General features: G+C 33.1%; 1 protein-coding gene across 8 annotated transcripts in view; it reads right to left on the bottom strand.

Moving 5' to 3' along the window:
- LOC136982562 (lethal(3)malignant brain tumor-like protein 4) overlaps nt 1–12,178 on the bottom strand; it is a 72,816-nt gene that overhangs the window by 40,528 nt on the left and 20,110 nt on the right. For all 8 annotated transcript variants that reach the window (XM_067279066.1, XM_067279069.1, XM_067279071.1 and 5 more), the window contains exons 3-9: nt 10,313–10,597; nt 6,830–6,933; nt 6,163–6,756; nt 5,775–5,946; nt 4,479–4,617; nt 4,349–4,397; nt 4,146–4,259 (exon numbers count right to left, since the gene is read on the bottom strand). In XM_067279066.1, coding sequence (XP_067135167.1) covers nt 4,146–4,259; nt 4,349–4,397; nt 4,479–4,617; nt 5,775–5,946; nt 6,163–6,756; nt 6,830–6,933; nt 10,313–10,597 — 1,457 coding nt within the window. The remainder of the gene's footprint in view (nt 1–4,145; nt 4,260–4,348; nt 4,398–4,478; nt 4,618–5,774; nt 5,947–6,162; nt 6,757–6,829; nt 6,934–10,312; nt 10,598–12,178) is intronic.

Below are 12,178 nucleotides of genomic sequence, written 5' to 3'. Positions count from 1 at the left end.
TTTCGCGTTCTCCACACCTTGGGGCAAATACCAACTTTGCCGGATGCCTCAAGGGGGTAAGAACAGTGGGAGATTTTTTCAATATGTCATGACGAAAATCCTGGCTAAGTTCGTAGGGAACTCTTGCTTCGTCTTTCAAGACGACATCGTTTTGTTTTCCCAAACTTTAGAGGACCACCTTGATTTGTTCGATCGCGTCATCAGCACCCTGAATAGCGAAGGCCTTAAACTTAACCCAAAAAAATGCCAGATATTAGCGGAAGAAGTAAGTTATCTAGGGCACATAATTAGTAGGGAAGGAGTACGTCCGGACCCGAGTAACATCGAATCCATAAGAATGGTGAGGGCGCCCCAGAGCGTGAAAGGTGTCCGCAGTTTCCTTGGCGCGGTAGGGTTTTTTCGAAATTTTATACCATCCTTTGCTGACCTTGCCGCACCGCTTACCGAGTTAACAAAGAAGGGAAAAAAATTTGCGTGGGGTCTGGAGTGCCAACAAGGGTTCGAAAAGTTGAAGGAAGCCATCGCCACACCGCCATTATTAGCACACCCTAATTTTAATGAACCCTTTTTCTTACACACCGATGCGTCTAAGATAGCGGCTGCTGCAGTGCTAGAGCAACGCAGAGAGGGGGGCTTAGTACCGATCGGCTACTTCAGTAAGAGGTTTCAGGGAGCTGAACTTAATTACTCGACCATAGAAAAGGAGTGTTTGGCCATAATCATGGCCCTGAGGCATTTTAAGTTTTTAATCTTGGGGCAAAGGACAATAATTCTCTCCGATCACAAGCCTTTGGTCTTTCTTAGTAACATCAAAAACGGAAGCAATCGCTTAATCAGATGGGTGATGGAGCTCATGGATTATGACATCGAGGTGCAGCACGTTAAGGGCGTGAATAATAATGTGGCGGACTTTTTGTCAAGGAACGTTAATGGGGTATATCACGTTGAGGTAGGGGCCACGAAATTTGTTATCCCTGATAGGTACGAAATACGTTTGTCGCAAGACAGAGACGAAATTTTTGGACCTATTAAACGGGATTTAATGAGAACTCCTGATGGTAACGGCATAAGGAGTAAGATGCCACAGTATATAGTAGTGGACGAATGCCTATATAGGCAAAGTTATTTCAGGGCACGCGATCAGTATCACAACCAGGTCTGCGTGGGGGAAGACATTTCCAAGGAGTTAATCAAGGCTATTCATAATAATAATCTGTCGGGGCATTGGGGAGTACGGAAGACGATGATGAGCATCGAAAAGCATTATTATGTCAGAAACCTAAAGGATAAAGTAGAGGAAGTGGTTAGGACCTGTGAAAAGTGTCAGAGGCACAATATTCATAAGGGAAAGGCCCCATTTCAGGAGAATGAGGTGGCTAATGCCCCTTTTCAGAAGATCGCCGTCGACATCATAGGTCCCCTTAATACGACGAGTCAAGGGAATAGCTTTATCCTTGTGATGATCGATATTTTCACGAGATTTGTAGAGATTCACCCCTTAAGAGATCAAACTGCGTGGTCGGTTAGCAATGCTATCTTTAACTCAATAATCTGTCGTTATGGTGCACCCGAAACTATTATCTCGGATAGGGGGACGAATTTTCTTTCGTCCCTGTTCTCCGATTGTTGTAAGTGGCTTGGGATCAAGAGAAACATTACTACAGCCTACAGACCGTGTTCAAACGGGTTATGTGAAAGAGTTAACAAGTCGCTAATAGAGATGATATCAAAGTCCTCGGAGAGAGGAGGGGCGGAATGGGATGAAATGATTTATCCGGCCTGCTTCGCTTATAATAATTCGCACCACTTGGCAATTGGCGAGTCGCCTGCATTCCTGTTATATGGAATAGATCCCCGCATTCCGAATTTCGAACAACACGTCGATGAAAGCACGACTGACGAGCGTAGGACGTTTCTCATCACAAAACTTCGTGCTCTAAGGGAGTCTGCAGGGAAACGCGCTACCAAATTTAACGAGAAAAGAAGAGAATACGGGAGTAAGGGGCGAAAATTGGAGAAGTTTTTAGTAGGACAAAAGGTCTGGGTGAGAAAGAAGGGGGGAAAGAAAAATAAATTCGCGGATAAATACAAAGGGCCCTTCCGCATCATTAGAGTTGTGAACCCGACTACGTATTGCGTAGAAGGGTGTAACTTCAAAGACAGGGAGACTGTCCATGTTGACCGTATAAAGATGTGCTACGGAGAACCGGTAGAAAAAACTAGGCGTGGGGAGAGAAAAAGGGGAGGAAAAAGGCAACCTAGCGATCATGAAATAGAGGATGAAGAGGAGGGTCAAGATGGGAGATGGAACAGGAGATTGAGGAGCAGTGATGTTAGGGTAAAGGGTGTTGGTAACGACGTTCCGCAGGGGAATAGCGCTGACGAAGGCATAAGCAAGCGACCGTACAACCTAAGGCATCGTGAGATTGACTTCCGTAGGCTACACTACGGTAGTTAATCGTCTCCGAGGGGAGATATGTAGCGCTTCGCCGCTATTAATTATATGTATATATTTATGTATTTTTTTTTTGTTCGATTGTTCTATTTATATGTTTGTTTTTTCGTTTATGTCGCGTCGCGTATATGTTGTTGTATCGGGTTTTAGATGTAACGCACGGCCATTTTGTTGTGTACCGTACCGTCTGTTGTCGTCATTGCTGTGCCGTGGTTTTTGATTGGCTATTTGGAGGGTCACGTGGGAGGAAAAGAAAAAGCTCCCGGATGGTGGGAGATATAAAGGGATGACTTCCACGTGTCGAGGCATTTTTCATTCTTCTCTTTCGTGGATCGGGGATCTGGAGCGGTGACGAGACGAGAGAAAGGATTCGAAGCAGAGCAGCCGATCAGGAAGAAAAAGAAAAGACAAGAACCAGCGAGAAGAATCTCATTTCGTAACTACGTGTCCCACGAAATACGGCGACGGTATCTACCATCTTGTAAATGTTTGTATAGTTTTTTAAGGTTTAATCGCGTATTAGTTTTAGTCTCGCGATTAATTACTGTTGTAATCTTAGTGTTATTGTCATCCTTAATTTTGTTAAGAACGCTGTTTGCCTGTTTAAATCAGGCGATCAATTCCCCCTTTTTGTGTGTGTAATTAATAAACCTTTGTTTGTTTATCTATACGCTTCTACCGACTATTCATTTCCACTTCCTTTCATACCCGCAAACCACGTGCTTGCGGAGTCCACACTACTGTTGTCTGAAAATGAAACCTGTCTAAAGCTGTGTTTAGCAGAATTTCTGCTTATTAATAGAACTGAATGTCTTTATGAGAACTGAATCACTTGTTAAATGTGGATTTACTGTATTTAAATGTCATATATTTAAACGAATACATTTTAATGAGTCTTCAGAATCCGCACGTTGTAGCAATTACATTGCTTCAAACTCTTTATACAGTACAATGTACAGTAAATAAATTTTAGAAAATAATTTATCATAATAATGAACTTTCTGCTCATATTATTTTTAATTAATTATTATATTGCATCAAATATTTTAAAATATTTTTATATAAACCATAATTTTGTTAAGTTAAATTAAGTACAGTACCTTAAATATAATCAATATTACTACTATTATATTAATTTCACTACATAATTATTCATTATAATCACTAATAAATTTAAATTTCAATTAAACAATGATTTCTAAGTAACAAAAAAAATTTATATAAATAAAATAATAATAAAAAATGTAAACAAAACATTTTATAAGAGCAAATCTCAGATTACATTTGCAAAATATTTGATGGAAAATAAAAATAGAATTTTAATAAAACAGTAATAGTAAAATAAGCTTATGGATACGTGCATAAACATTTTCAATCTTGCATTATAGTTTTTGGTTAAGAAATTCTGTAAGACTTGGTACCATTTTGTAAGTTTCAAGAAAAAAAAAGTATAACTATTTAAGGAAACCAGTGTTTAAGTAAAGACAAAATATTTTCTGATCTTAATTCAGGAGCTGAAGTTGCTCTGGAAACATTTTATCATTCCTTAAACTTTGATTTCCTCAAACAGCTATACTTTTTCTTGAAATGTCTTTAGTCGATAAATCTTTTCTAAATTTTGATTGAAATGCAAACTGAAAATTTTGAGATTTGCTATCTTTTAATATATTAGTTATAAAACTTAACATACATCTCTAAATAACTTAGCTGGAGCACGAACTGCATTTTGTTTTTCTAGATAATTTATCCATGAAAATGGCTCTGTTTTAATTATTTTTATATACTTCTGTCCTTCAATTAATCCCTATAAAAATAAATTAATATTTTTATAAGAACAAAAATTAAATTTAAAAATAGAACTAAAAAATTTTTAAACAAAAATAATTTATTCACCTTTTTTGAAATAACAGAATTTGAATTTCCTTTTTTCTGAATGCTACATCTATAAAAGATTAACAATAACGTTAATGTTTAATGCATTCAATTTTCTTTGAGCAATTTTAAATAAAATTATTTAACTTACTTTTTACTAAATTCAGATGAACAACTTTCACTACAAAACTGACCAGATGAAATAAATTCATTTAATAAACCATCACAACCACAATTCTCACATGTACAGACTTTTTCATTTTCAGAATTTTCTTGAGATTTCTGTTTATCTGTTAAAGAAAAAATCTGTAAATATTTCTACAATATGAATTAATATGAAATCCAACTTACACAATTTCAAATATTTAGAAATATTAAATTTAAAAAAACAAATGAAATAAAATGAACTAATTTGATTTTCATTTCCCCTTTGTTTTGGGTAAATTCTATTATTTTCTTTATTCTTCCCCCTTTTATCTTTTCAAGTTTTTTGATATTTTTCAGAATATTTCTCAATTTTAAGTTATTTTATGCTGTTTATTCCTACTATGTTTAGCTTTCATTTTTTTTAAAACTCTTCCACCCTGTGGGAACTAAAAGGGTCTTTTTTTGCAACCCACAATGGGGCAGCCAGGTGTTGAGAGATGGGGCCAATGTATCAAAACAGTACCCAAAAAATTTCTGGGGTTTTTTAACCCATCTGAATTTGATCTCAGGGCCCCAGAACAGTGAGCTGCCATCTTAACCACTTGGCTATCATCTCATCTATGTAAGCCATCTATGCTTATGCTTTCGTTCGTATTATTTCAACCATAACAAAAATCAAATTCCGTCTAATGTAACTGATGTATTCAGTTATAATTTTCTTTTTTTTTATATATAAAAGTATACATTCATTTTTTCTTACAGTAATTTGAAAGTGCACTGTTAGTTTCATCATTATGTCTAATAGACCCATTTTTAGCCTAGTATATAGTTCCTCTTTAATTTCTGCAGTGAACAACAGAGCCATATAAAAAAAATATATATATATATATATATATATACACACACAATCAAATAATCAACAACAGCCAACCCGTAACATATAAAGCTACCACCAACCAAAGCCGAAATTAGCGGGCTGGAAACGGCCCGGTAATTTTGGCTTTGGTTGGTGGTAGCTTTATATACAATCTGCTAACTGATTGATATCAGATTCTTTATGGAAAATCTGATCAATTGTTAAGAAGGAAAATATAGATTTAATAAAATAAACTATGATGGTAAGTTATATTAATGCACTTTTTACTTATACATCTAGTTCCAAGTTCAATTAGTCATTTATAATTCGTTTTTTTACATTATATTTGGGAAAGTGTAGCATTGAAAAATGACAATTCCAGGAATATAAAATTTATAGATTTTCATTAATAAAAAGAACATGAGCAATTTTAAAGTTACAAACCTGAACTTTCTGTTTGTTCTAATTTAGGTAAATCTTGTTTTAATCTCTTATTTTCTACAGTACATAAAGTTTTTGAATCATCAGCATCAATTTCTTCATTGCTGACATCATCTGTATTTACATCATGTTCGTCTGTTATCACTTCTAGAGTTCCAAATTCACTCAGTTTGAACTATCAAAAAATAAAAAATAAAAACACTTCATATTTCAATAAATTATTTATTTTAATCTACTACGCTAAGAACTTTATGTTATATTTTAGAATTAAATTATCCATTTTCTGCATTTATATAACAAAACTAGAATTTTACATAAAATAATTCTCTTCAAAATTCAAAGAATTTTTATTAATTTATTTAATTTCCTGTTATTAAAAAATTATCGATACCTTTAAATCACTTCCCGGAAGAGTTGCGATGCCATCTTTCCATTCCATTGCTTTAATAGGATCATAATCTGTACTTGTCGGGTCATTTTGATTATTATTTGGTGAAGGTTCAATTTTTGTGATTAATGGATCGAGAGAAGATAAAGTAACTTTTAAAGGAGAAAAATTTGCTGTTGGTTCTTCTTCACTTTTTTGAAAAGAAGCTGCATTTATGACAGGAAGTACAGAAATTGTGTTGGGCTGTGATGCTTCCACCGGAGTCACTGGAACCGTAAAAGCTAATGGACTTATATCCGAAGAAGGAGAAACCGTTGGCGGAAAAGTCGAATAGGAAACGGGTATCGAACTAAACGATGTCGGAGGAATTACGCTCGTCAACGTCGGTGGAGGAGGGATTAGAGTGGAAGTTGATATGCACGGTTTCGGTAAAACAGGTACATTTGTCGAAGGCACAGAAACATAATTCTGTGGGAAGACTGTCTTCTTATCTCCAGACTGAACAACATTAGTTATGGGAATAAATTTATTAGAAAATGTAACTCCTTGTACAGGTGCAGCAATAACTGAATTTTCCATGCTAGAAATAACTGGAAGCTGAAAAATTTAATAATTCATTATAACTTTTTTAAAACTATCCTAATTAACATATATTATATATATTTAATACCTGTTTATTTCCTTGAGGTAATCCTGATAAGCCTGATACAGTTACAATTATTGGTTTCTGAATAGTAGAAATCTGTGATGTATCTGACTTCATATCCCTAGTTACTAAAATAAATAAATATTAAATTTTCATAAAATTTACAAAAGTAACTACAATTTAGTGTATCAATAAAGATTTATTATTGTAATGTATAAGACTTGAAAAAACTTTTTGTTCTGATTCATTCAAAAACTTTATAAGATAATTCTTAGAGCAAATATTTTAATGGTTTTACCCTAAAGATAGGCTTTTTCAGTTCAGAAATGCTTGGAAAAAGAAACCACTGCAACATACTATAGATGACATGCACACCGCAGTGGATCAGCTTGGCAAGAGATACCTTAGGCAACCATTTATTGCCTCATTGATAGCATGCTTTGCCTTACAGTGGCGTGTATAGCTGCCCATGGAGGCCATATTTTTTTACTGAATAAACAGGCACCTGTTTATTCAGTAAAAAAATACCATTTGCTTAGCTCTGTCACCTCTACCAGTCATGCAATACACATTTCTTTGTTGTGTAAGTACAGTACAGTAGAAAAAAATGTATTGCTAAACAGAGATTTATTACAGTAAAGAATATCATTCAATTTTACATCAAGCTAATACAAAATAAATTGCATTGGAAATTATATTTCTTATCATTAAGGAGGGATTTACCATTACATCAATAATCACTGTACCAAGATTTGACTATATATAAAATTTAAAAGTTTCTAATATTGAAAAAGTTTTTCTTTTTCATTTCAGATAAGATCTTGTATTTACATTGAGCAGTCAATTATAAATATATCAACTAACAAATTTCTACACAAAATAAACATTTCATAATCATAAATAGAAATTTGTGACAACGTTTTGGATAAAAAAAAAGGTGCAATTGCAGATGTTCTTTCTAACGGTTCAGCATAAAAAACAGAAATTTAATCAGAGTAAACCATTGTGAAGAACAATGGTTTACTCTCTCAATTGTCTCTTGGATATGTCAGACTCAATCTTTCACTATTTGGCTACTCCATTATGGGTTTATCTGTACCCATGATTGGCTTGAAAAAGAATCTCTTAAGACCCACAGGGAAGAAAGGAAAACAAAACTATGTTAACCACAGTTAAAATACTAATTTCATTAGGACTCTGCTCAGAAGTTCAGTCTTTGATAAAAAAAAAAATCAAGTAGATTCTCCTGAATTTTTTTTATCAAAGACTGAACTTCTGAGCAGAGTCCTAATGAAATTAGTATTTTAACTGTGGTTAACATAGTTTTGTTTTCCTTTCTTCCCTGTGGGTCTTAAGAGATTCTTTTTCAAGCCAATCATGGGTACAGATAAACCCATAATGGAGTAGCCAAATAGTGAAAGTTTGAGTCTGACATATCCAAGAGACCATCCCCAAAAAACTCCTGGGATTCAACTCATTCAGATCCCCAGACCAGTAGGCTGATAAATACCTTAACGTTGTGGCCAGTCAGCCTTTGTATGTTTTGCTATTTTACATAAATCAACTTTAGCTTGGATTAAAGAATTCAATAATACAGATCCCAAAATTTCCAATAAAATTACAAAAGTATAGAGTTCAAATTGAGTAATTTATCCATATTTAATAAATTGCAAATTATATAATACAGGTAACCCCCATATAACACGGCACTTCTATAGCACAGATTCACTCTAACATGGTTCGAGAATTGGGTAAAACCCTCGTACAACATGAAATGTGATAAAAACTATTAAAAGTAAACTTTATCTAATTTGAAATTAGGGAAATCCCCGTACAACAGTTCGATAAACGTGATAAAGCTTTTAAGTGCGAAAGATACCTCATTTGACATTTTTTATTTGAGCAAGTACGTACTATCAGATTTTCCTGCATAATTTTCGTGAACTATCAGTACTTAAGTACAGTATGTAAATTTTCTTTCCCCACCTTCTGTCGATGCACGTTCTCGAAACTTGTTTCAATGTTGCCAGATCTCGATGCTTCTACTTTTGGTGTTGTTTAATTTATATTAACATGCATCACTTCTTAAGAAAATTTTAATAAAGATATTTATCCTAATTATAAAAATATAATAGCATGTTTTTTAATTTTTGGAACCTAACCTCCCTTTTCGTACTAGTTCTTTGTTTCATATAACATGGATTCGCATAACACGGCAGTTTTTTGGAACAACTCCCATGTTATATGGGGGTTACCTGTATTTAAATATGATGAGAAAAAAAAATGAGCCGGAGGCTGAAATGTGAAAACTGATGACAGAATTGTAATATTGTTGCGTGTGTAGGAATGTGTGGTTCTGACAACAACACGGAAGATCACAGCCTGCCACTAGAGGGTTACGGGTGCATACCACGTGACTACAAAGCTAGCAGAAGCACGTGTCAATCGTCCACTGACCACGGAGGATGATTGACTCAGTGGTCCTGGTAACGACTCCATCAACCAGCTGGACAATGTCATCAGTAATGCAGTGTGATGTTCCTGACCGTGCATCGTCGGCTAACGACACCCGCCCTTCCCTGAAGCGCTTGTGCCATGCCTCGACCCTTGCAAGGGACATGTAGTGTTCACCGTAAACTTGTGACATTCTTCGACGAATGTCCATTCCCCCTACTCCTTCCACTGTCAGAAAACTACCACCACCTGTTTGCTCTTCTTTTGACACCTCCATTTCACTGTTTCACTGTTTACAACAAGACCGACCACGGTGGACAATTGACGCGTGCTTCTGCTAGCTTTGTAGTCACGTGGTATGCACCCGTGACCCTCTAGTGGCGGGCTGTGATCTTCCGTGCTGTTGTCGAAACCACACATTCTACACATGCAACGATATTACAATTCTGTCATCGGTTTTCACATTCCAGCCTCCAGCTCGTTTCTTTTTGAATGATCCTCATAATAAACAAAAATTAACATAACAACAATCAAATCACATAAATGGTGTTGTATATCTTTAAAAAAAATTAAAAAGTTCAAAGTGTAATTTAAAACTCAGTTTTCCAGTCCCATCTATTTCAAATTAACAAAGTTCAACTATAATTTATATTAAATATCTAAAATATTAAATCACATAATTAAAATCTTATAATAATCTATATTATTGTCCTGCCAAATTAAAATTAATTAATCCTTTATTTTTTTATAATGAAGACAAAGAAAAAATGATCAATTAGAGATAAAAAATTTACCATCTATCTTATGAATGGAAAAAGCATATAATTAAAAAAAATTGTTTTTATATATATCAATTATTATAAATGGATAAGAAATAAAATAAATAGATTTAGATCAATAATATACTTTTATATATATTAATACAAATCTTAGGAAATGTAATTACATCAATTACTCTTCAGATTTATACATGGAAGTGTTAATAAATTATACCATCAAAACATGAATTGATATAAAAAAACAAATAATTTCTATATCAAAATTCATACATACCTGTAATATTACCAAAAGAAGAATTTACGGTTTGTGTAGTAAATGGTGTTAAGTTTGGTCGTAAATCAGCTGTTGTAAAAGTAAAATTAATTACAGGACTCTGAATATGTGTACCAGCATTTATTAATGAAGTAGCATTTGTTGTATTTGTTGTAGTTTTAATTGTTAGAATTTTTTCTGGATCTAAACACGGTTTAATTAAGCCAACTGACTGATTCTTAGGAGCTGATGGCACATTTAACTGAGCTGTCAAAGTTGTCATTTTGCAAGGTGCTATGTCCCTACCTAAAATGTTTTAATTACATTAAATAATTAATTTGATTGAATTAAAAATTTTTTCTTATTGCCTAAAAGTAACATTTATAATGGAGAATTACTTAAGGATGTTATACTTAACTAAAATTGGTAAATAAAATAAGGTCTAGTAAATAATGTATAGTAAATATTTTTATCAGCACTGTAATGTAGAAAAAAACAATAATAATAATAAATTTTAATTTTCAAAATAAAATAAGTTCTCCAATAAATTAAAAAGTATACAATTTCAACTTACAGTGAATTCTAAGTGATTTAAAAAATATTTCTAAAGTTAGATAATTAATATATTAGCAGTTAAAACTCTGAAGATTTAATTGCTCAACTTTTCAAAAGCTGAAAGATTATTTAAACATTGAACGTTTTCAGAAATTCCAGCTCATTTTAAAAAATATGGCTAAAAATTACATCCAATTCTGTTTTTATACAGTTGATATGTTCCCAAAACAACTGTGTAAAAAAAATACTGTCTGTATGAAAAAATGGAAGATTGATTCCAAACCTTAAAAACCAGTAAAAATAATCTGATAAATCATTAGTATAATACAATACTTTTAAACAAAATATTTCAATTTTACATAATAAATCAGAAAAGAGTTTGGTTTGGCTTGGTTTAATTGGATACAACACAACAACAAGTAGGTGATTTGCCAATAAAGATGCTTCCTAGAACTGTCTATGGGAAACTGACTCCCGTATAGATGTTAGACATGCAAAGAAGACCTGGAAAACTGTTGATGACACGTAAACAAAGTACAAAAAGTAGAAGAAAATTAATAATGATAATTTTTGTTCTCTTTTATTATATGTAATCCATATTTAATGTCAAATGTTTTAATTAATAAATTTCTGCTTCCAGTTTTGGAAGTGGGACAGTCCTAGGATCTGACTGAGAGCATATCTGAAAAAATATCTGACTGAGAGCATGTTTTTTTAGTATTCCTGGCTGCATGGAAAACAATCAAGAATGTTTCAATGTCAAAAACTCCATATGACTAGTTCCATGGATCAGGCATGCACCTGTAATCAACTACCAATGTTTGGCCATTTTATCCACTTGGAAATCACAAGAGAAACAATTTTAACTTACTTATCAGCAAAATTTAACACTAAATGTCATACAGAAACTATTCTAAGATGAAAAAAAAAATTAGAAGAAATACAATTGTACAAACAAATCATAAAATTTTGAATTAAATTTTTTCTGAATGTTTCAATCACAGAATAAAGTGATATTGACAATGAAAGACCAATTGCCACTATACATAAAAAAAAAAACAAGTCAAATCTTAAAATTTACTTAAGTGCATGTAACAGCCTTAAATGCAGATTCTCAAATTTTTTTTAAACGAGTAACTTTTTAGAAAAAGAAGTATAAATATTTTTTCTTTGAATTAAAATCAAATAGAAATTTTTAGAAAAAGAAATTTATTGAGACGTGTTAAATCAAAAACACATCACATAAAAAGAAAATTTAATTTTTTTCCCAGAACCCATTAAATCAAAATCATTAAAAAAATTCTTGTAAAAACAGAACTGAGTGTATATATG

Source organism: Centruroides vittatus, unplaced genomic scaffold, assembly GCF_030686945.1.
Source record: "Centruroides vittatus isolate TY-2023 unplaced genomic scaffold, ASM3068694v2 contig_854, whole genome shotgun sequence".
In the NCBI taxonomy this organism is placed as follows: Eukaryota; Metazoa; Arthropoda; class Arachnida; order Scorpiones; family Buthidae; genus Centruroides; species Centruroides vittatus.
This window is presented reverse-complemented; position numbering and strand designations above follow the sequence as displayed.